Source organism: Cajanus cajan, chromosome 1 (assembly GCF_000230855.2).
Source record: "Cajanus cajan strain Asha chromosome 1, NIPB_CcT2T_4, whole genome shotgun sequence".
Taxonomy (NCBI): domain Eukaryota; kingdom Viridiplantae; phylum Streptophyta; class Magnoliopsida; order Fabales; family Fabaceae; genus Cajanus; species Cajanus cajan.
The window spans coordinates 17,434,667-17,461,463 of NC_138517.1; the positions used below are offsets into that span (position 1 = coordinate 17,434,667).

Consider the following 26,797-nt stretch of genomic DNA (forward strand, 5'->3'; position numbering starts at 1 on the left):
AAAATTGTTTGATACTACATATATATCAAAATTGATATAATATATACATTTCAAAACATATCAAAACATGAACAATTTTATTATCGTTTTATTATTATTAAATTTTAACAAAATTTGAGATATATATTTAAGGTAATACAAAGTTGTAATTTAACAAATGTATTGAATAAATTCAATTTTTATATAAAGTTATTGAAATGTGTAATAATTATAAAAGTGACACATGTGTAATTTGATCCATATAAATGTGATAATATATGTAAAGTTACACCAATGTAAATTTTATTGTATAAAATTATTTAACGGTGTAATTGTTGTAAAAGTTACATTGATTTTGACCTATATAAATTTGCTATTAAATGAATTTGAATTAATATAAAATTTTGTATATATGATATAAGAGAAGTAAACTTCCAATCCCAACAATAATCATTCATTTAAAAGTTATTAATTAGTGTATAGTTAATAAAAATTACATTAATATAATTTGATTATATATATATATAATAAACAAATTAGTGTCTTGTTTTTTATTTTAATTATTCTTTTAAAATTCACTCGCATAGTTAAAACTTTACAAGAATAATTATTATAAACATTTTTTTAACTAATTATTAAAAAAAATATGGGAATTCAAATAGAATGAATTTAAAACAATGTTATTGCAAATTTATAAATTCTATCATTTTCGTCCATTATATAATCTTTTAATACTTTCAAAGTTTCCTTAATTTAATTTGTCGAGTTACAAATTTTTGTTTGTCGGGATTATGAGCTTTTAAACGGTCAGAACAATGCAACTTGATGAAGCTTCAAGGGCTACTCCTAAAGGACCTAACAAATTGTTAGTAGGAATTATTGTATCTCTTTAAAATGGATTAGTTCATTCTTTTATCATGTATTATTTTTCATTCTTATTAGATGATAGATAAATTATCAAATGTCAATATTTCTTATTTTCATTAAGCAACACACACTATAACTATAAAAAAATTGTCATATAGTGATACACATCCTATAATGATACAATATATATCACTAAAAATTACTTTTACCTACATAATAAATATAATATATGTTGGTATATATTTAAAAGGTATAGGTATAAGTTATAGTGACACACAAAATATGTTGTTAAATCTCATTTAAAATCAACACTAAAATTATGTGTAGCTATATGCCAAATAAATATATACCTATATATATATTATACTTATAGGGATATTTTTTGTATGTCACTATATGTAACATTTAGTGAGTGAGTAGTTAAGTGATTTTGGCTAGGTGATTATTGATTTTTTTTTCCCCTTTGAATAAATAGACTATGGATTGATGTTAGTCTCTCATCCGATCATTATCCAAAATAAATCTTATATAATTTGTTAAATCAATTATTAAGAAATATCTGGGCAAACTTCTTGTACTTATTTCATATATATATATATATATATATATCCACATTTTCGATAAAAAAGAATTATTTTATTTTTGTCTTGATCCCATTTTAAATTTAATTTCCATATATTTTGACTAATCTGTTTTTCCGTCGAGTCAAAAAGGAAGTCATCTATGCTATGCAATACATAAAGTTCTGTAGCCTCTATAATCGGTGAAGGTTTCTATTTCAAACACTTGAAAAGAAATTCCTCTTTTGAAATTAATATCTTCAATTAATATATATTTAGATTTATAGTTTTTACACCGAAAATACACATTCATGTCAACCTAGATAAAATGAGTATGTGACCTACGTTACCACTTGACCACAACAAGATCGTGTACAGGTGACAAGAGAGAAAAAAAAAATTACTTAAGCAATCAGAAATTATTAGTAATATAATTTTAAAAATACTTGTTATAAAAATTAATAAATAACTACCATTCCAATAATTTGTGATTTGATAATAATGTTACTACATAATAATTATTATTTTTTTGTGAAATGGGGGGCGTTAAAGCCCAGATATATTATTTAAAACCACGAGAGAAAAGTACAGCGGACTTGTCCGCAAACAAAAGAAAATGAGCCCAAATAGGGGGCATGAAAGATTTCAATATCAGAGGGAATAGAAGACCCTTCCTTAGAAAACCTATCTGCTACATTGGTTTGCCTCTCGAAGAACATGGTTGCACTCTAGCTTATGAAAGTTAGATATTGTCCTTACTATTAGGTTCACTAGGGAGTAACATGGATGATTACGAGAGCATCCTTCATTCAAGAATTTCACTGCTTCTGCAGAATCCGATTCAATAAAAATATTGGCCAGTAGAAAACGTTCTTTAATAATGCGAAGGCCATGATATATTACCCATAATTCAGCTTGCACTACCGAGCAAGACCCAACCATTCCAGCAAACCCCATAATAAAGGATCCATTACTATCACGTAGGACACCTCCACAAGAGGCCAAATTAATGTTAGAAACAACCCCATCACAATTTAACTTAAAGACCCCGTAGTAGGAGGCACCCAACCTAATTGAGAAATTTGGTAGGCCTGGTGGGGTGATGATAAACTTTTAACGTAAGAGGTGTTGGCTAAAAGCTGTATTCGGCCAAATATCTCTCCAACCACTTGATTGGTATGGATTGGAGCAAGCCTAAACACATGTGCATTCCGAGCCTTCCATAGCGAATCAATAGTGATGGCAAAGAGTTAAGTCCACCACGAATCCGTTCCAATCATATTCTTACTCAACCAATCTACCAGACAGTCCGAGAAGAAACCATTGTCAAGTCCACCCCTTGCCACGTGCTGCCAAATGCATTTAGCATGCATGCAATCTCGTAAGCAATGTAGTGCATTTTCAGGTGCCTCATGACAGATTGGACAACTATTATCTTGCACTAAATTATGGAGAAATCTCCAATCGTTAGTGCATATACTCTCTCTTGCTACTCTCCATAGGAAATATTGGGAAAAACCCAAGTCTCACATCGACTAAAGATTAGGAAATTGAATAGTATATAAGTGGAAAACAACCCTTACCTTACAAGCCGGTTTTGTAGGGTTGAGTTAGGCTTAATCTACTATTCTTAGATGGTATCAGAGCTCTGAAAAGAGCTCTGGTCCCCAATCACAATATTAATTTTATTTCCTCTTCACTCTTTCTTATTATTCTCTTCATGGCAGACCAGAGTATGATTACAAACTCTGACATCTCTAATCCTTATTACCTTCATCCAAATGAGAACCCAAGTGGACAATTTACTCCCGAGCAATATCAAAACATCCTGGCACTAATCCAACAGTCTAACAAGTCTTCTACTCCAGGTGTACATGCTTCAAACATGGTTCAATCCTCAACCTATACTTCTGTTCTTGAAAATCCTCATACAACACCAATAGGTAATACATTTTGTCAGTGGCTACTTAATACGAGAGCCACTGATCACATCACTTTTCATCTCCCTTTTTACAAAGAATATCACAAAATAAATCATATCTCTATTTTGTTACCAAATGGTCACACTATTTCTGCCATGTTTGCTGGAACTATTATTATTTCACCGACCCTAATATTGTATGATGTTTTGTATGTACCAGATTTTAAGGTCAATCTTATATCTGTTACAAAATTGTTACAAACCATACCTTGCAGCTTGACTTTCACTAATACCACATGTTCTATTGTCTAGAAATTTACCAAGAAGATGATTGGTTTAGCTAATTTGAAGGATGGGCTATTTGTGATAGTACTTGCAAAAAAACACCAACCTCAAGGCGATGAATCTTCCATCAAATATTGCTGCAATAGTTCTGATAGTACTACCAATAGTAGTATCTTATGGCATTATAGACTCAGACATGTGTCCAATTTTCAATTTAAACTTTTGACTTTGAAATTTCCTTTCATCAAGTATAGTGAATATCACCATGTGATATATGTCATAGTGCTTGGCAAAGGAAATTGCCTTATAAGTAAAGTGAATCACATTCGAATGAAATTTTTGATTTGTTACATGCGGATATTTGGGGACCCTATGCCATCCCTTCTTTATATGGTCACAAGTATTTTTTAACATTAGTGGATGACTTTTCTAGACATACTTAGGTTATATTAATGAAAACTAAAAGTGAAACGAGAGAACACATTAAGCGTTTCATTTCCTATGTCGAAACTCAGTTCCAAACAAAACTTAAGACTCTAAGGAGTGATAATGGAGTTGAGTTTGCTATGCATGAGTTCTTTTCAAGTAAAGGGATCCTGCATCAGACTAGTTGTGTGGAGACACCCCAACAAAATGAGGTGGTTGAAAGGAAACCCCAACATATTATGAATGTAGCAAGAGCCTTAAATTTTCAGGCTAACTTACCCAAATTTTTTTGGAATTTTTCTGTACAACATGTTGTTCATTTGATCAATCGGTTACCAACTCCTTTGCTTGAAAACAGAACACCATATGAGCTACTATATAGCAAACTACCTCTCTTTATGCACCTTAAAGTTTTTGGTTGTTTGGCGTATGCATCCACCTTGGAAGCACATAGGACGAAATTTAATTCAAGAGCTAGAAAATTTGTGTTCATAGGATATAAAGAAGGGACAAAGGGTTATATTCTTTATGATTTACAATCCAAAGAAGTTTTTATTTCTAGGAATGTGATCTTTTATGAGACAAATTTTCCTTTTAATGATTCCAATAATTCTATGACAGATTCTTTATCACATGGTGTGATCACTAATTCACACTTGAGTCTAGATGCCATTGATTCTGAATTTGTTAACACATTACATCAATTACCATCAACTAAACTTTCTGATGTAGAACAAACTACCACAGAACCACCCAATACAGAACCACTTCCCCATACAGAAACCCCTCAAATAGAACCTGCCCTTACTACTGATTTGCAGCAATATTCAGAAAATGAGTTGAGACACTCCACTAGAGTGAGACACCAGCCAACCTATATCAAGGACTATCATCTCAGCTTATTCTCCAACGGCTTAACCAAGGCACCTTCTGGTAAAAATTCTTAGTGCACTACTCCTCATTCCCTTTCTTCAATGATTTCTTATAATAATTGTTCGGTTTCCTTTCAAAAATTTTGTCTTTCAACAAGTTCCTTACATGAACCAAAAGACTATAAAGAAGCATGTACACTAAAATATTGGAAAAATGACATGAATGCTGAATTAAAGGCTTTGGAAGAAAATAACACTTGGACTATTGTTGATCTTCCTTTGGGAAAACATCCCATAGGCTGTAAGTGGGTCTATAAAATCAAGTTTCATGCTGATGGTAAAGTAGAGAGGTATAAGGCAAGGCTATGTGGCAAAGGGGTATACCCAATTGGAGGGAGTGGATTATTTTGAAACTTTTTCTCGTGTTGCTAAAATGACTACAATTAGAATTGTATTAGCTCTTGCAGCTATTAATGGTTGGCATTTAGAACAATTGGATGTGAACAATGCATTTCTCCATGGAGATTTGCATGAAGAGGTGTACATGGAACTTCCCCCTGGACTCACATCTTCTCACCCAAACAAGGTGTGTAAACTCAATAAATCACTATATGGATTAAAGCAAGCTAGTCGACAATGGTATTTCAAACTATCTGAAGCCCTTTTCTCTCTTGGTTTTTCTCAGTCTACAATAGATTATTCATTGTTTGTGAAGAAAACTAATGGCTCATTCACTGCGCTTTTAGTCTATGTTGATGATCTTGTGTTGACAGGAAATGATATACATGTTATTTCTTCTGTCAAACAATTTCTGGATTCACAGTTCAAAATTAAAGATTTGGGGCACTTGAGATATTTCTTAGGACTTGAGATTAGCAGAAGCAAGAAGGGCATTGTTATGAATCAACAAAAATATACTTTGGAATTGTTGGCAGATTATGGATTGCTTGCAGCCAGAAGCACTCCCACTCTTATAGATCCTTCAACTAAGTTGTGCGCTACTGATGGCAAACCTTATGATGATGTTACTGGTTATAGGCGTCTCATTGGAAAATTGTTATACTTAACCACAACAAGACTTGACATAGCTTTCATTGTGAAACAACTCTCTCAATTCATGTCAAAACCAATGGATTCACACATGAGTGCTGCTCATAAGGTCTTGAGATACTTGAAGTCTGCACCTGCAAAAGGATTGTTCTTTTTTGTTGCATCTTCACTCAGAGTATCAGCTTTTGCAGACTCTGATTGGGCATCTTGTCTTGATAGTAGGCGTTCTGTGACTGGATATTGTGTTCTTCTTGGATCATCCTTGATCTCTTGGAAGTCAAGAAAATAGTCAATTGTTTCTCGTTCTTCTTCGGAGGCGGAGTACAGGGCACTTACAGCCCTCAGTTGTGAACTCCAATGGCTTTTTTTTTTCTCTTCAAGGATCTACATGTTTATGTTGCTTCCCTGCCTCAATTTACTATGATAATAGATCTGCCATTTACATAGCCCGGAATCCCACATTTCATGAAAGGACTAAGCACATAGAAATTGATTGCCATGTTGTGTGGGAAAAATTACAAGCATGATTGTTCAATCTTCTATCAATTTCTTCTTCTGCACAACTAGCTGACATGTTCACCAAAGCCCTGCATTCACATCCCTTTCATACAAACATCAACAAGTTGGGCTTGCTTGACATAATGGCTCCAACTTGAGGGGGGATCTTGTAATTTGTTATTTCATATTTTATAGATTGTCTAAGCTAGCTGTCATGACTTGTGCCTTATTCCTATTGGCTCCAAGGATCATGGAATCTTTTTTTTTCTCTGCTGTCTTATCGTGCTTTTGTCATGCTGTCCTATTGTCCTTTTTTTTCATTTTGGTTAGGATATTTTGGCTGAATTGACAGGGACCGATCCTTATCTTTTGAGTCCCTCCTTGTATATATACCTCTGATTATTCAATGAGAAAGTAAGACAGATTATTAAACCAATTCTAAGATGGTATCAGAGCTATCCTAGATTCTTAAAAACGGGTCACCCACCATTGATACATGCACCATAGGCTTGAGGGGGTGTATTAAGAAAAAAAAATCAAGTCCCGCCAAATCCTATTCCTAGATCATTAAAAAGGGCCACCCACCATTTATCCACGTACCAAGCCCAATAATGCTGGACGTGAGGGGGTATATTGGGAAAAACCCAAGTCCCACATCGACTAAAGATTAGGTAATTAAATAGTATATAAGTAAAAAACGATCCTTACCTTTCAAGCCGATTTTGTAAGGTTGAATTAGGCTTAAATTCACTATTCTAAGAGAAAACACCTCACCCTTTCAGGCCCTCGCCAATGCCAAATACTTTTGAACAAGGGGTGTGCATTGCTGATACGATCTAGTTTTAAAGACTTGTATGCATTTTTTATAGAAAATCCTCCATCCCGAGAGCCACCCCATACCAGCTGGTCTTCGTCATTTTCCACGTGCGGGGTTGCAACCCCCATGATCTCGAGCTGTACTGACCAGGGAATTAACTTATGGAGTTCCTCAACCTTCCAGTCACCATCAGTTGAAATAGTCATGTACCTTTCTATCACTCACTACTACATAATTATATTTCTCGTACATAAATTTATTTTATGTGTTAAACAAATGTTTATTCTCTCAACTTTTAAAGAATTTGATTTTTTTTAAGGGAAAGAATTTGATTTTTAGTTTATATATATATATATATATATATATATATATTTAACTTTAGTCTTCTATTAATTTATGCCACATAAATTAATATTTAAGATTAAGTCTCATTTATTGAGTAATGATATAAAATAATAAATTATAATTGACTTGACAATTGGTACCTAAATGACTTATTAATAACTAAATGACTTATTAATAAATATGAAATCATATGATACATGTAATTTTACTATTCATTTATGATCATAAGTGAAAAATTGTTTTAATAATATATTTTATTTTAAAAAAGAATAATTAACACTACAAAAAAAATAATCTGTGCCTACAGACACTTTTACCTATAGACCTGAATTAGTGTAGGTAAAACTAAAAAAAAAATTTACCTACAAATGTTTAATGTAGGTATAACTCAAAAATCTATACCCACTTTTGTTTGGTGTAGGCAAAACTCAATACAACTTAAAGTTCTTTTACCAACAAATTGTCAATGTAGGTAAAAGTCTTCAAAGACTTATGCCTACTACTATTTTAGGTAGGTAAAAAATTTACAAAATTTATATCTACAGTTATTTAATACAAATAAAAATCCATGTAAAACAAATAAATAATTATATATAAGACTAATTAATTTCATAGAACATCAATATCAATATAAAATATATAATTAAAAATTGGAATTAAATAATTAAGGTTTATTTCGACAGGGTACTTTATTTCGACCTGCACTACACCCACACGAAGTTAGCCATCTTGCAACATATCCTTTATTTCCGATACCCCATAAATAATACCAACCCGAAATGTATTTCTTTCACCATTTTTTGTAAGGTAGGAAAATTTTGATCACCCCTAATCGCAACCCAAATATAATTCTGAAATAGTTTTTAGAATGTTAAAATTTAATTCAAAAACCTAATTTCTAGAAAGAAGTATTTACGACAAAAAGAAATTAAATAAAAAAATACAAAGGAAGTGTACAAAATAAAAGAAGTAATAGACCTGGGCCATGTATGGTGAGGCCCATCATCAGAGCCGCCCAACCCAACCCCGAAAGCAACAGAATCCAGTTCTCTTCATAGGTCTCCGTTTTGAATTACTCCGCACCCATTCCTCGCTCGTGTCCGTTCTGAATCATGTCTCCGTTCTAAGTCTCGAATCATGTCTCCGTTCACAGGTTTCTTCATCATGAATTTGCATATCTCCTACAGCTTATTTTTTTCTTCTAATCTAGGTTTTTGGTTCATATAATCCCAAGTCCTCTACTTCATTGCGCTTTACTTTCAAATTTTATCTCGTACTCTTTTTCTTCTTGATTCTAATGTAGGATTTGTTTATTGGTACTGAGTTTGCTAACAGATGTCGAAGAAGCACTCACGGATCTCGTATTCGAACGTTCACCAGTTTGTCAATAGGTATTTTATAGAATTTTATCTCGTACTCTTTTTTTAATTCCTGGTTGAAGATTTTTACATTTTTTCCTGGAATCTGATTGTTTTATTGGTTTTTGAAATCTTGGTTCTGAATATAGGCTGATATGAGAAGGCAGAGGAAGAAACAGATGTGTAATATATCTGCTCTTTTTTTGACAAGTTAATTTGCATGTTCTTGTATATTTGATCTTGTATACTTGAATCTGTCATGTAATGACATGTCTTCATATTCCATTATAGTTTTATTTTTAATAAATGTGGATTTAATTTATAGACAGAAGCTCAAACTTGAGATTAAAAATGAAAAATGCAGGAAATTCCAGCTTAATGATGTTATCAAACATCAAGCCCTGATAAAACCTGGATTAATTCCAGAGTTCTTTCAATAAACGGCTAAAGTTTCAAAATAAATCTATATCAACTAAACATATTAGACTTAAATATGCATTTTTAATAAAAGTTAAGTTCAGAATTACTAAAATTTAACTTGACTTAATCCATTTTTAGGCGAAGGAACTGGCTTTACAAAACCAATATCAAAGGGTAAAGGAAGAAAAAAACAAACTAGTCTTTCAAAGCCCTGTCTGTGAGATGTTGGTTACAAATCCACACAACTATTAAAGTACACACTGCTCAGTGATGATTGGTTTAATGGAGTGGCCGATTGGTTGAATTAATGTTGCAACTTCTGATTGATTCCCCCCAAAACATGGCATTTCGTCATACATGTCTTTTTTCATATTTTTGCTGCTCAGTTTAGGTGATCCTGTAATTCCTGTTCTGCCACATGCACACCATAAAGCACCAAGGACAATTGTTGTTGCTGAATAGTTTGGTTTCACACCTTGTAGATCATAAAGTTTGCCCTATTACACACCCTTATTTGGCTATTGTTTTGTCTTATTACAGCTTACAAAACTTGCCACTGGTTTGATTTATAATATCAAAATGGCTTAAAATATGAAATATACCTGTTTTTTGATTTATGTCTAAAAATAAATTTGTTTAACTTTTAATCTTGTAATTTTTTTAGGTCTTGCTATGGCTATTGTGTTGTTTTAGATAATGTGTTAAGTATAAGTGATTTAAATTTACTTAAAATAGTGTCTAAATGTTTGAAATCTCGCTGTTATATATCTAGCTGTTTCATTCCCTAAAGTCATATGCGGAAAATAGCAAAGAAAAGATTTCGTGTTGAAAAGGAAGATTGAAATAACATTTTGGTCCACAAAAGATTTTGCTGTAACAAACGAAAATATTCAATTGTTTTGTTCTTGTCGACAGCTTTTTTAACTTTTTTACTATGTATGTTCACAAAACATTCTTTGATTAAACGTCACGTCAAGGATGGTTAGCTACTAGGTTTGGATCTTGGGAGGAATTATTGCTGAGCTAAGTAATTTGCTCCAATTTCTCGAGTGGAAATTCAACTTTATTGGACTCAATGTTTTTCCATCCATTTCTAACAGGAATCTAATGACTATTTATGCATGTGTTTTTTTCTGTTTTTGTTACTACGTATGAATTCGAATTAACACATGCATCATTCTTAAACCAGTTTTTACATGCACTTAGATTTTTTATTTGACCTTCTATCGTAGGTGACCCACCAATTGTGGATGCCTTTTTATGCTAAATCAGTGGCATGAACCCTCGATTCCTGGGAGGTTATTAAAAGTTGATCATTTTATGTTGTTTAACATTTTATTTTATTTTTTATAATTTTATTATCGTTTTACATAGGGTGGACAAAATTAACTGTATTGATCTGAACTGTCAATTAACTGTACTATATTGGACTAAAAAAATTAAACTGATTTAATTAAAAATTAAATTGAACCATTTTATAGATTAATTTTAAAAAACTGAACCTCTAAAAGTGCAGTTCAGTGCACTGTTAAACTATCTTAAAAATAACTTAAGTTCTTTAATTTTTTATTGTGCTCCCTTTTCTAACCATTTCTTTTTCTGCCCCGCTCAATAGTTGGACTTTTATAGTTAAACATACCCAACTTCAATTTCTTCTTCATCCTCATCAGCACTCAACTTAACAGGGGGTGGCACCAGCTTTGACTTTTGTTTCAAACTGAAAGCTAGCTTGCCACCAGAACCACCCTTGTCCATTAGCTAACAGCCAAATAATGCAGTTTACAACAATTCACTGTTTGACAAGCAAGCTTTAAAGCCTTTTAGATGTGAAGATCATATGTTTTCACGTGTTCATTGATCTGAAGAACTGGCACAAAAACAAATCAGTGAAAGATGAGTGTGTGAAAGAAGCAAATCTTAACTGTATAATTGAAGTGGACAGCTAAGATTAAAATTAATTAAATCAACCTTGATCATCCGTATATAATTGTTTGCCAAAATTTACTCTTCTCACCTCTCTAGCTCTCAGTGTATATCATAACTTATCTCTTTAATGTTATGGTGTAAATTATTCAATCTGTATATAAAAAATAGTGACCATCTTGCTATGTGTTATATACTGTTCTATCATTTTTTAGGCTGGCCGCTATGTGCTATTATCTGCTATTATCATTTTTTAAGGCTCCCGAGGCTTTATATCTAATATTATGATGAAATATTATTGTCCATATTTAACCTGCTGTGAATTGTGATTATATGTTGAATTGAACAGATTTTTAGCACTTTCTTGCACTTGGAGTATGGAGGTCCTGGTACACTCTTGGTCCTTTTGTTGACATGGCTGATGCCATAAATGAACGAGGATTTCCTAGTGGGCCACAAAGCTGCAAAAGTGGCATTTTTCATATTTTTTTTAGGATTGGTGAAGGATTTACATGCAGTGGATCAACATAGATAGAAATACTTACAGAATGACATTTATCAATGCAAAATGTTTTCCTTTTTTATTTCTAATTAGCAACTTTAGCATCATGAATTTGTCATTTTTTTTAACATAGTTTGGATACTTATATGTCTAGCTCTATGAACAATGATACTTGAAATATACATACATGATGTTTAGAATAACATGATAACAATTACTGGTTGTTGACACTGATATAGAATCTCCATATTAGACTAGTATGTGAATAAGTCATCTACTTATCTTTTCCTTTTTTTTTTATGTTTTGTATATATAGTTTTTATTATTTAATGAAATTTAGCAAGAACAAAATATTAAATTAAATATATCAGTTAATGAAATTTGAATTTTTTTTATACTTTAATGTCATTTTTTGTATACAAGATAATAATAAAATTTGAACTACACTTCATATAGAGTACACATATTCTCTATAAGAGATATTATATATATATATATATATATATATATATATATATATATATATATATTTATAGGTACAATAATAATAATAATAATAATAAATAAAATAAAAAATACTTTTACCTATAGTCAGAGTATGTAAGAATAAGTTAATGACTTTTACCTACAGTCATAACATGTAAATACAACTTAATGGTGTTTACCTATAGTAGGGAGTGTAAATAAAAGTCAATGATTTTTACCCACGCATATTGCAAATTGTAGGTAGCACGTATAGTGACAGTCAAATGTAGTTGTAGGTAAAATTATCTCTGTAGGTAAAACTTATAGTGATAGGCTATTAGTTGTAGCTATATGCCCCCTCAAAGTTGACAACTTCAATGTCTGTAGGTCAAAGTCCATGATACCTTTACCTATGAAATTTAGACTTTTAGTGACATTTTTTGTGTGTAGGCATAAGTCATTTTTCTTGTAGTGATTGACCATGAACGACTAGAAAAATTATAATTTAAGATCTATTAAGTAGTCACGTAAACATTAATGATTGAGTTAATCATGAATTTATTAATTCACATCATCGTTTAATAAAGGAGGTTTAATCCTAAAAATTAATCTATGAGACTGAAAACTAATGGAGGATTAAAGGTTGAAAAAAACACATTTAAGGACTAAAAATAAAATTCTTAAAAAGTTGAGACACTAAAAACTTATTTAACCATAAATTTATCTAAGATCAATCCTTAAAATGAATATAAAAAAAAATCAAATTATAGATACATCCCAATCAATGACTCATAAACTGAATAAAATACTTAACAGATAATTTTTTTTATAATTGTGATATTGACACGAAGTTTTCACAATTAAAAATAATGATTAATTTTGATTAGAAATTATACATATATACAAAGTGAATATTTCTCTTCTCATATAATTTTTTTTCTTATTCATTACTAAAATTTATATTAAGCGGTGGATCACGGGGTCGTGATGAAGATGAATACAAGAAATTCTCAAAGCTAGGAATTTTCGAAACATACAAAAATTGATAACAAGACATCACAATAACTTCTATTAAATTTGGTCACACCCTACCATTTGTATAACTCATCTTTTACAACAAACATACATAGCCTTCACACCAACCACAAGTGGTGATCATTATTCAAACAATGGAATATCATAAAATTAGTAATTGCCTCAAACAAATAATTAAACATTTAAACAATCCCAACAATAGCAGCACTGTAACCATTTTGCACATCATTGAACCTGTTCCAGAGCATGACACCACCATACTTTGGAGACTGTTTAATCTGAGGAAGAATCTGAGAACTCAACACATCAGCAGGCAAAAAGCCTCCACTTGGAACAGCAGCCTCAGAAGCAGGAAGCCCCATGAAGACCTGAGTGGCTGGCACTGTGATCCACTGGTTCCATGCGTTGATGAGGTTGTTGGTGTTTCCACTTGAGTATTGGCATGAAGGGTTGTTGTAGAACTGAACCCACACATAGTCAAAAACCCCAGTTTGGATGGCAGAATCCAAGTGCTTGTCTGGGATTATGCACTGTGGGGCTGCAGACAAGTACACTTTCCTTTGTGAACTGTAACCATTGAGTGCCTTGGCTAGTTCATCCCAATGCTCAACTCCACCAGCTTCTATGTCAAAGTCAATGCCATCCAAGACAGCATCACCTAATGGTCCTGATCCTGAATTGAAAAGATTAGTGCACACCAAATGTTATTTATATCAGAGAGAAGATGAGAAAAAAGAAGAGAAAACAATATCTGTATGAATATATGTATGATACACATGGTTTTAAACTAACTATTGTTAAGGTAGCAGTTGTTGCTATTATACTACTGCAATGCAGATTAGGATAATTGACGTGAAAATATTATGTTTACACTAAACTTAAAAAGCAATTCTATAACATTATAAAGCTCAATTAAATCTCTTTTTCCTCAATTTTCACTTCACACTCCTTAAGTTTTCTAAAAGACATTACACAATCTTTTAACACTGTAACTAACCTTCATTAGTCGTCTCTCTCCTAACATTCAAGATGGCCACAATGATTAGAATAGAAAAATATAAAGGTCGAATCTATATATGTTTATTTTTGACAAAAAGTGGAATAATATGATTTTGATGATTGGTAATATAATTTGATAGGACGGTAGAGATAGAGAGAATCTACATGTGTTGATGAATTGTTCAATAATGAGAAAAAAGTTATATACTAATGATATTAATCAATTTTATATTCTCATTCAGTCATTTAATTTTGAGTAACTAATTATGTGATAAGATTATCTTTTATAATTATTATTTTAAAAATTATATTAATGATGTGATTTCTAATTAGTTGTTAATATAAATTTCTTTTACTCATAGTACATGATTATTAAATCTTTAATTAATATGAAAAGTGTTAACAACACAATTTCTAGCATACTATTTATTATTTGATTGAAATTTATTATATAAAATTATCAAATAATATTAAATATAAAGTAAATCTTAAAAAAAATTATAATCTCTAATAAATTTCATGTAATAATAAAAAAATTCTTTAAAAGAGTATGCTAAAAAGTTATTGCTAGCATTTCTCTTAATATATAGATGTGTCTGTATATCATCAGATTTACCAGATTGCCCTCCAAGGAAATTTTGCCAGAGGTAGGAAGCAAGTTGTGTGGCTTCATCAGGTGAGTTGAAGGAGTAGGTTCCACCATCACCTCCAAGGGAGAGCAACACTTTGATGCCACGTTCTTGGCATGTCTTGATGTCACTGCTCAACCCTGTGCAGCCACTGGTGGTGGCATCACACAGTGGCCTGCAAGGTTGAGTTGTGGAGTTTGGCCATTGCCAAAAGTGGACAAGAATGCTATGTTCACAAATTGGTAGTTTCCACTGTTGCATGCGTCTGCTAAGGTCCCCTCTTGGCCATTTTGGCCCCAGTAAACTGCTATTCCTGCACTATGAGAATGCTTGAATAGGGAAATGAAAAATAGAGGGATTATGAGAAGTGAGGCTTTGTTGAGGGATTCCATGTTTATGTTGCTTGATCAATTTGGTTTGAGATCATGCAAGATATATTATATATGTACCTATTTATAGGTGTTATTGGAGGGTATGTTGGGGCAAGAAAAGTCTATATGGAACGTGCCATTTGGGTCACGAAACTATAACACCTCATTTATGATTGTAAAATTGCATACTAGGTCAAGAATCTTCCATTTTTTCATATTTGCTGAGCACTTTGAAGTTTGAACTAAAGGCTTATCACTAACACCTCTTTTAAAATATATACTTACTATCCATTATGATTATTTGATAAGTTTAAATAAAATTTGATAAAATAATCATATTTAAATGGAATAACTATGTATAATGAAAATGATAAGTGAATTAAAAATTTATATGAACACATATCATTGTATAGTAGATTATTATAAAATATTAGATTTTACGTCTTATAAAAAAATGAAAGTAGATAGACACACAAGTAATGTCTATCTTCGATCTTTTGCTAGTATATATAACTTAATGAGATTATTTTTCATATATTATCAGCATAAATTTCATTTTCAGATGATTTGGAATTATCTGGGATATATATAAAATATTTTTGAAGTAGTTTTAAAAATAAGTATTTCACAAGTTATGATTATATAATTTTGGAGAAATCTTCACACTTCTATATTCTAGTGCAAGTTAACTAATTTAAATATTGTGAGAAATTAACATAAGAGGGATGTAGTGAGCCATAATCTAGAAATACTTATATAAAAAAAAATAACAATTTTTTAAGTTAAACATAATTTATGCATAAATTAAAAAATTAAATATCTTTTCTAGAAAAAAATAATATACATAATTTATGCATAAATTAAAAAATTAAATATCTTTTCATTTGCAAATAAATTTGTAAAAACAAATAATTAATTATTATTACAAAAAAAAATCATAAAAAAATCTGAGTATCTTTTTTAAGAAAATTTGCAAGAAAATTGATATTTTTCTAATAACGAAGAGGGATGTGAACCATAATATCCAGAAATACTTATATAAAAAAATTACATTATTTTTTAAGTTAAGCATAATTTATGCATAAATTAAAATTAAATATCTTCTACGAAAAAATAATATACATAAATTATTTTAAAATTATTATAAATTGTTTTATTTATTTTTCATTTTTTTCATTTGCGAGTAGGGCTTCTAAAGAAACTTGTGAAAGCGTGCGTAACAATGTTCTTATTGTTGGTCAAATTAGGTGGAATATATGATATGGTACCTTGCCCCGTTGGAGAGGTTTTGAATTTTGAAACTGAAACATGGTCTCTGTGCGTGATGTCTGGGACTTGTGCATGTAGTATATAGGTTAGGACTTGTGTACCCTATAATTATGACTTAACAACTTGAACGTGTCCAACACTTACAATATTGACTATGAAATGAATTTTTAATTCGGAATAGAAAATGTTAAAAAGATTTTATAATAATTATGTATATTCTCATTAAATGTGATACCTCTAAAATTTATACCATCGAAATCAGTCAAGAAATTTTAAGTAGTGGGGGCAATATTTAAATACATATATTTGTCTAAATATAAAATAAAAATTTTTATTAAAAAAATACATATCATAATTGTTCTCTACGAGTTTTCATAATTTAAAAATATTGAATGATTTGCTCATTTTCAATATTATTAAAAATCTCTCTCTCTATAAGTAACTAAACAATCATTTAATCATTCAACTCCCATACGATTTCGCATCTAATTCTTGATAATATTTATAATAGAAAAAACTCTTTCAACTAATGTAGTTGCCACTAGTAGTATCAAGGTTAGTTCTAAAAGCAAATACTCTAATACAACATGTTTTCTTATCTCCACAAGCTTCATAGAAAGATCATCAATCCCTTCTAATTTTGAAAAAGCACTATCAAAACATACATCCATGAAATAATTTTCAAGTTGGTTATTTAATGCCAAAAGTTCAACTGAAGAAAATTCAGAAGAATAAAATTGAGTAAAATGAATCAACTTCTCCTTGTCAAATGCAAAAAATGAATTTCTTGGATTTAAACATGTTACACAAAGAAGCAACTCAGTATTTGCTTCTATGAAATAGTTGTTTAACTCTTGAAGTTGTTGATCAATCACTTGAAAAAATAATACAACTTGAAAATGATGTAGATTAGTAACTTGTTATACCCTACACCTTGACCTTCCTTGTGTTTAAAAAGTGTCATTTATATTTAGAACCACAATATGTTATGTTTTTCACAAAATAATGAAACATTATTGAACAAAGAAGACCAACATCACCTCTCATTGCTTGCAATCTTTGTTTGGAAACTGAAACTAATTTCATAGCATTTACAATATCTTGATCACTTTTTTGTAATGCTTGAGATAACTCATGAGTAATCCCTAAAATATTTTTCATCAAGTACAAGATGAAAACAAATTCAAAAGTTTGCATAGAAATTAATAAAGCACATGCTTCACCTTTTTGCGCTAAACTTATGTCATCTTCCTCAACTATTTCAAGCAGATCACTTTAAATAAAGTAATATAAAAATAAAATTTTAAATACACTAACATCAAATATCACTTTAAATGTATAGTTTAGTTATTGAAACATGAATGAGTAGAGATGAAAGAAGAATTTTTTTTTTCAATTTCATTATTCTACACTTTAAAATACATTAGAGGTAGAGAGGAACTTCAAAATATGAATAGAATTGAAAAAGTAAAAATAAAATAGAAAAAAGATATAAAATATCCAAAAAGAGGTTAATAACAACTTATGATTTTTTTTACTTAAAATACATACATTATAATTTATAATTTTTTTATATTGATTTACAATTTAAATGCATAACAACTTTTTTATTTTTTTTAAAATATGTAATTTGTTGTTAATTTTTATAACATATTAAAATATTTTTTTTAAATCTTCCTACTCACACAAAAATAATTACAATAAAATTTAAATTCAATTTTAATTTTGTAACTTATTTTTTTTTTATTTTTTCTATTTTTAGATTTTAAATAGAAATAATATAATGTTATATATTTAAAAAAAAATAATAACTGAAAAGTTAGTGGGACAACTACCCCACAAGCCACTAAGTAGATCCGTCATTGACTGGAATTATTATTTTTTTAAAACTTAAACAAAAAATTTAAGTTTAAGTAAGTAAACAAATTTAAATAATTAAAATGTTTATATTTTTTAATATTTTAAAATATATATATTACATCAATTTTATTTTATAAGAATTAAGTATCAAATTATCTTGAATTAATATAAAATTTTGTACATATAATCTAAAAATAAAGAATTTTTAATCTAACAGTTAGATTTATAAAATTCACATTTAATATAAAATTATTTAATACTTTATATATATATATATATATTAAATAATTAGTTTTATTGGCAAAGAAAATTGAAAAATAAATAATAATTAATTAAATGGAAATGGCTACCGATAGAATATAATGTCCATAAACGCTTCTAAAGACCAAAGCTATATTCATGGTAAACAAAGAATTATTTATATATACAAGAATTTGCCTCATCCTTGCATGAAATTTTGAATCCAAACTTATCCTTATCGTACTCAAGTAAAAGATACCTCACGCTTTATTTTAATTCAATTTACTAGCATATATAGTATTTTAAAATAAATTATATGTCAAGTATAATTTAATTTAATAATATATAAAAATTAATAGACATAAAAAATCTTTAAATATATAATTTTTAGTAAAATATCTAATTTTAATTATTATTTAATTGTCCTTAAAATATAAATTATTTTCTGAAAAAAATCAATTATGTAACTATTATAATAATTAATTTATATTTTCAATAATTATAAGAAATGAAAGTATGAAAATGTGAAACTGTGAATATATATATATATATATATATATATATATATATATATATATATATATATATATATATATATATATATATATATATATATATATAATTTAGCCATTATTTGATAATAAAGAGGTTAGCTTTGTTAATACTTTTTCGTCTAATTAATTGGACATGAATCCAGGCTTAGACCCATGTTAGGAACAACAAAATTATAATCCTTGGGTTAAATAAGTTTTTAATCGGTGGTAAAAATAAAGTTTTTAATCTTTAAAACTTTTTAAGAATTTGATGATAAATTTTCTTTTAACTTTTATTTTTTCATTAATTTTTTTTTCAATAAAAGTCTTTAGGGTCAATTTTCATTTGTTAAGTGACAATGTATGCCAATAAATCATAGTTAATTTAATTATTAATATTTATATAATTATTTAGTAGATGTCAGATCATATGACACATGTAATTTTTTTATTTGTAAATATATAATTAAACATTCTTTTTAAAAATAAAAGATATTATATGACTATGAACGGATAATAAAATTATACGTATGATATGACTTAACATCTTTTAAATAACTATGTGAACATCAACAATCAAATTAATTATGATTTATTAATATATATCATCACATTTATATTTGTAATTATTATATTAAGGTTTCTAGTCCAATTAGATGTCACAATCTCAAACTCAACTTCACACTAATAAATACAATTCTGGAAGGGTAAAACAAGTTTTTAATCCCTGAATTTTTTAATTTAGTCCTTTTCGAGAAAAAAAATTGTCAATTTTTAAGTTCTCTTTTTTTTTTTTTTTTTTTTCACGTCTATTTAGCCTTAGTATAGAATTGGTATGACAAGTATGGATGTGATGGAAATTAGGCTAGAAGTAGGAACCCATGAGATGGGCCAAGAGTAAAGTTCCTAATGGGATAGATGAATATTAGAACCCAATTGCCAATAGGTAATTTTGTAGAAACTCAAACGTCAAATAAATTAATGGTGTGTTTGGATGAAGAATTTATCTAGGATAATTTATTTATTTGAAAAATTTTAAATTTTTTGAGGTGAAATACTTTGTTTGGATGAGGAATTTACAAAGAATTTGAAATCCAAACATTTGTGAAATTCTTTAAAATAGTAGAATTTCAAATTTTCCCAAAAATGAGAGAATTTGAAATTCTTCATATTTGTTTTTCTTATTTCACTTATATATTTTATGTTATCTCTTCATTCTTTTAATTATTAGATATTCAAAAATATTTTAAAATTATTAAATATTATCTAATATTAATTTTTAAAATTATTAAATATTATCTAATATTAATTTTTAAAATTATTAAATATTTAAAAATGGATTAATATTTATTTTTATAAAATTTAATTTAAAAATGTCAACATATAAATATATTTTTAAAATTAATTTTACTATGGTAGAATCAAATTATCATATTCAACCTAATAATTGAAAAATTAAGAAATTTGAATTGACTCATCCAAATAAAATATTTTAAGAATGATAGAAATTAAAATCAAAATAATTCAAATACCAAGAATTAAAAATTTCTTGAATTTGTAAAATTCTTCATCCAAACACACTATAAGAATAATATGAGATTAAGATTACTTTATATATAACATGAAAAAAAAAAGTGTGCGGATACTTCCGAGTACGACAAAAATAAATTCTTGATTCGAGAAAATGGAGTTTTAACACCTTTGATTCGAGATAAATTGGCTTAATTTTTTATTTTTTTAACTAAAGTTTCAAATTCAAATTATATAGATGAAAAAATTTTATTAAAAGGAAAGAATTTATTAAAAGTGTTTAATTAATTTTTTAATAAAATCGGTTAATATTTTACCATGACAAAAGAAAAAGTAAAATGGCTTGATTTTCATAATTATATTATTACATGTTAGCATATAATTGAATGTGGTAGGGGGAAAATTGAATAATATAGACGAGTCGACAAAAGTGCATTTATCTACAAAATAATTACTTTAACCATTTAATTAAATTTTAATCTTTTTTTTTTTCAAGCCAAATACACATAGAGGTGTCAAATAGGTTGCACCAACCTAACGCATCCTGGTCTATATGAATCAAATGTTATTTTAGATTAAGATGATCTAACTTGTATTTTTTAAATTGCTATTTTTTTGTCCAACATGACTCACATTAAGCCAAATTGAATATATTTTAAAAAATTAAAAAATACATTTTAAAAAATTTAACCTATTTTTTTACAATGAAAAAAAATTAAATATGATAAATTGATACTATATACTATCACAAAACATCTAATAACTTTATATGTATAAAATTTTTCGTAACCACTGCATTTGTATTTATCTACTCATCAACTAGACTAACTTTTTCATACTTATTTCATACCTTAGTGATATTAAACTTAGTTTTTTTTTAATAGTTTTTTTAGTATCTTGGTCTTCCTCATTAATACCCCTACTCTTACTTTCAAGGATGGAGGGAAGGACTTAAGCTTCCAAGTTCCCTCCCCCAAAATTATTTTAAAATTTTTTTTGGCCCCTCTAAAATTCATAAAAATAATATAAATTGATAGATGAAAATTATCATATTAGTTTACACTTAGAAAAAGAAAATTAGAGAAATATATATAAGACAGATATATAATGTGATAGAAAGAGAGATAAAAAAAAATGATAATAAATTATTTATGATGTTAAAATATTTATATATAAGTGTTAAAAAAATTTGGCCCCTTCAAGTCAAATTTTTGGCTTTGGTAGAAGCTGTGGTTGCATCTTCGTCTTCATTGACAAACGGAACAAAAATGATAAATTACAAGATCAAATCATCAAGAATGCAATAAGAGGGACAAAGCTCTCATAACAACTAACCCTAAGTCTAAGTTTGTAATCACAACTCTAGTAGCAAACATAAAAAAATTGAAAAAACTATTACTATTAATTATATTATATTATTTTATAACATACTATAGACATGCAAATTGGCAATAGTTCAAATTATTCTATTATTAATTTATCGGAGAAGTATGTAAATCAATCCAATTTTGATTCATTTGACTTGTTAGACTTAGTAGGCTAAATCAAAAAGACCTGATTTTATTTAAATCATCCTTTCTAAGTCCCAACCTAGCTGTATATGCAGGTTCGTCAAACTGACCTATCAGACTTTATATTATATATACAGTCATTATGCAATCGGGACTTTTAAAAGTTGAATTCCTTCTTAACATATGGCAACTTAAACATATACCTGTATTTTTCAAGGTGAAATATATGTGCTAATACAACTTTAGTATCTGTCATGGGAAGGGATTTTCTCATCATCGTCTTCATAGATGACAGAAGAATTTTACCTGTCCTGCCAATCCTTATAAGATTGACTGTTGTGATCTAGTCAGTCATTTCCATCCAAGTAGATCCAGAAACTCATCAAAACATAAAAAGTAACATGTTGTATACTGCAGCCTTACCCAATTTTAATTCTTAATTTTGCTATGCAAAGATCCAAAATCCAAAGTCTTAATAGTGTGTTTGGACGAGGAATTTTACAAATTCAAGGAATTTTAAATTCTTGGTATTTGAATTACTTTGATTTCAATTTCTATTATTCTTAAAATATTTTGTTTGGCTGAGTCAATTCAAATTTCTTAAATTTTAAATTGTTAGGTTGAATATGATAATTTTATTCCATCATAGTAAAATTGATTTTAAAAATATATTTATATGTTGAGATTTTTAAATTAAATTTTATAAAAATAAATATTAATCCAATTTTAAATATTTATTAATTTTAAAAATTAATATTAGATAATATTTAATAATTTTAACAATTAATATTAGATAATGTTTAACAATTTTAAAAATATTTTTGAATATCTAATAATTAAAAAAATGAAGAGATAAGATAAAATATATAGGTGAAATAAGAAAAACAAATATGAGGAATTTCAAATTCTCCCATTTTTGGGAGAATTTGAAACTCTACTATTTTAAGAAATTTTACAAATGATTGGATTTCAAATTCTTTGTAAATTCCTCATCCAAGCAAAGCATTTCACCTCAAAAAATTTGAAATTCTTCAAATAAATGAATTACCCCATATAAATTCCTCATCCAAACACACCATTAAGCTCTTCTAAATGAAATGAAGTTACTTGTGCCAATCAGAAAAAATTCCTATAAAATACATTTGGCCAGTTTGAATAAACTTCTCAATAAATACATATGAAAAAAAAAATGTTACAATAAACTAATCTTCGCTCATAAGTTAAAATTAAGAAATAAAAGAATTATCCGCCATCATATGCCATTGACGTTGTCAAATTGCAGTTTGCTTCTGCCTCAAGTAGCTTCACCAATAATCACCACAAGAGCATATACCATCCTTAAAATGGTGGAATCGATTGGTGTCCCTAACAACAATTTCACGTTGAACTATCTTGGAGATAAGCTTGGCAGCAATATGACAATCTCCACAAACACGAAGGTTTTTGGTGATTCTGATTGGGGACTCCCTGGTATTGAGAATAGCAAATACAATAGCTAATTTCTCACTGTGAACAGCTAGATGGCATTCTTTATCCTCCTCCTCCACATCATGAAGAGCAGAATCTGTCTCAGGGACATAACCCAACTCTTTCATCTTCCCCACCAGCACACCTAGCTCTTCATATATCTCCTTTGATTGTGGGTGTGACGTGTCACCGGCAAGAAAGGTGTGGACCTGATTATTCAGCTCAACATTGCTGATGCCAGGCGTTTTCCGAATTCTTCTCCTCTTCATTAGGGATCGAATAGCTGTTACTTCTGTCCATCTACCAGCCTTTGCATAAATATTAGATAACAATACATAGTAACCTGATTGCTCAGGAGCCAACTGAAGTAGTTTGTCAGCTGCTAGAAGTCCAATATCCATGTTGGAGTACACCCGGCACGAGCTAAGCAGAGCCCCCCAAACTCTTTCATTAGGTTCCATTGGCATCTGTTTGATGAAGTTATAGGCCTCATCTACTTGCCCAGCTCGTCCCAAAAGATCCACCAAACAAGCAAAGTGCTCAATTTTTGGTGTTATTCTGTAATCATCTGTCATCTGCTTAAAGTAAAACTTTCCTTCATTTAGTAATCCCGAATGGCTACAAGCCGAGAGAATTGCGACGAAGGCAATAGAATCTGGAGTTTGACCTGAATTTAGCATTTCAGTAAAGAGTGTCACAGCTTTATGGCCTTGTCCAGTCATACCGTAGGCAGATATCAAGGAAGTCCATGATGCAACATCACGAAACTTCATTCTGTCAAACACTTTTTTCGCTTCTTCTAGACATCCACACCTAGCATACAAGTCTATCAGTGCATTCTCAAGAAGCAAATTTGGACATAGCTTCTTCCTCTCAGCATATTCATGAATCCTCCTTCCTAACAACAAAGCTGAGAGATCCCCACATGCTGGAAGAACACTAGCACAAGTGATTGCATCTGGTTCCACTTCAAAATTCTCCATTTGTAAATATAGATCAATAGCTTTTCCAGGCATTGAGTTTTTCATATATACAGTTATCATCACATTCCATGAAACCAAACTTTTCTTCTCCATATTCACAAACATCTCCTTAACATACAGAACATTTTCTGACGAAGTGTTAGTTACTGCTGGCAGGAGACTAGCCATTGTACCTGCATCTGGTTTCTGCCTCAGACCCTCCATTTCTCGGCAAATCTCCAAAGCATCATCGAACCGCATATTCTGTGCATACCCAGCAACCATCGAGTTCCATGAAACAACATCCCTGCTTGGCATTTCATCAAGAACATGCCGCGCCTCCAGCAAGCAACCACACTTCCCATACAAAGCAATGAGACCATTCCCAACAAACAAATTCGAATCAAGCTGAACCTTCATCACAGCTCCATGAAGCTGCAACCCAAACCTCAAATTGTCAGAGCAAGAGCAAGCCTTCAAGACACAAGGGTAGGTATAGTTATCAGGGCCAAACCCAAGACTAACCATGTCCCTGAAAGCAAGCAATGCATCATTGTACCGATGGTTATTCACATAGCTTCTAATCATTACATTATAGAAAACAACATTCCTCTCTGGAATTTCATCAAACACCTTGCGTGCCAACCCGGGTTCTCCACAGGCAGCATAGGCCCGCATGAGTTTGATCCCCAGAGACGGGTTTTCGTGAAAGTTGAGATTAAAAACTTTGGAATGGACATTTTTCAAGGTTTTGATATCTGGGTATTGATCCAACGCTTTGCCTAGAAGTTCCAAAATAAGAACTGGGTTTTGTGGGGATCCTAAAGATTTTCGAATTGAAGAAACTAAGGCTTGTAACTTGGGAAATTGGTGAGTCCGCGGAGGAAAAGGTTTCATGAATTTGAAACTGTTACTTTGGTTATGTTTGATGACACGACATTGTAAAGCGAAACCTGGATATTTTACCCTGCTCTAGTTGTAGAAATACTAAGTGAGAGTGCAATGAAAATTAGTCAAAATATTCACAGATAGAGGGTAAAAGAACCATAAATTTTTTTGTGCTGTTTACGCTACGATAATTCTTATTCTGCCCTAAATAAAACACTTCGGATAAAGCACTTAGCTAAATAAAACCCTCGGATATTAGATTGGTTGTAGCTGAGCTACTTAGAACATGCTTGTGCTAGATAAATACGCTAATTTTGGCCTTTTGAAACTTGTGTTAATTTGAGGACGCTTGATTTCGATTTTTTTCTTTTAAAATTATAATCTATGATTTATAACTTTTTTATCTTCTAAAAATCTCACTTCATATTACCTATATTTTTAATAATCAGTTATTATTATATAATTTTATTATTTATTTTTTAAAAAATAATTCACGAAAATACAAAATATCTTTATAAGTTAATATGTAATATATATTTATTTTTACAACTTCTTTCAAATCTCTATTTTCTACTATCTCTCCCCACTATTTTTATTTAATTTATATTTTCTTTTTTATTTTTCATTAAATTCTAACTAATCAATCATTACCTTTTTTTTAAATAATAGAGGCATGTATTACCACTTCTTCATTAGTAATATATAAAAAGAATATTCTTTAAATGTTAACTTTTTTTAAAGACGTTTGTAACATAATCTTATAGTCTATTTTTTTTTTCTCACAAATGTATCAATTGATAGTGAAATAAGAAAAATATGTATATGCAAAGAAAAAAAAATGGTCACCCTATTAAAAGCAACTAACCCATTTTTTCATTAGGAAGGTCCGTAGTGCGTTTTTTTCTCTGATAGTTTTGAAAAAACAAATATAATTTAGCATAAATGCATTCATAGTCGTCTAATCATGTATTATATGATAAATTTGTTAATTTTTATAATAATTATTTAAAAAATTATTTATGATTGAGATAATTTTAACTATTAGTTAAAAAAAGTTGTACGACTTTACTCGTGTGCATTAGTCGTGTAAAAGTTGTTACACTATCAACTAATTAAAAATTCAGTTTAATATAAATTATAATTATTATGAAAATTAAAAAACTTACCGTAAACGTTTTAATATGTCATGCATATCTAATTTGCTCATTTTGAATT

At 29.5% G+C, this 26,797-nt stretch overlaps 1 protein-coding gene, 1 long non-coding RNA gene and 1 pseudogene across 4 annotated transcripts; 1 reads left to right on the forward strand and 2 right to left on the reverse strand.

The window, feature by feature from the left end:
- The first annotated feature begins 7,779 nt into the window (after positions 1-7,779).
- Positions 7,780-12,305, forward strand: LOC145953900 (uncharacterized). 2 transcript variants are annotated; one of them, XR_014431127.1, is made up of 5 exons: positions 7,780-8,773; positions 8,956-9,011; positions 9,128-9,161; positions 10,631-10,696; positions 11,671-12,305. It is a non-coding gene; the product is annotated as an uncharacterized LOC145953900 (long non-coding RNA). The 2 variants fall into 2 exon arrangements; XR_014431126.1 differs by lacking the exon at positions 10,631-10,696.
- Positions 12,306-13,002: 697 nt separating this feature from the next.
- On the reverse strand, positions 13,003-16,743 carry LOC109791201 (acidic endochitinase-like; annotated as a pseudogene). Its single transcript, XR_014434281.1, has 2 exons — positions 14,939-16,743; positions 13,003-13,996 (listed from the first exon to the last, which is right to left on the reverse strand). The product of XR_014434281.1 is annotated as an acidic endochitinase-like (transcript).
- A 6,580-nt stretch (positions 16,744-23,323) lies between these two features.
- LOC109791197 (Tetratricopeptide repeat (TPR)-like superfamily protein) lies at positions 23,324-25,742 on the reverse strand. Its single transcript, XM_020350464.3, has one exon. The coding sequence runs from the start codon at positions 25,589-25,591 to the stop codon at positions 23,570-23,572; it is 2,022 nt and encodes a 673-aa protein (XP_020206053.1). The 5' UTR covers positions 25,592-25,742; the 3' UTR covers positions 23,324-23,569.
- Positions 25,743-26,797: the final 1,055 nt, after the last annotated feature.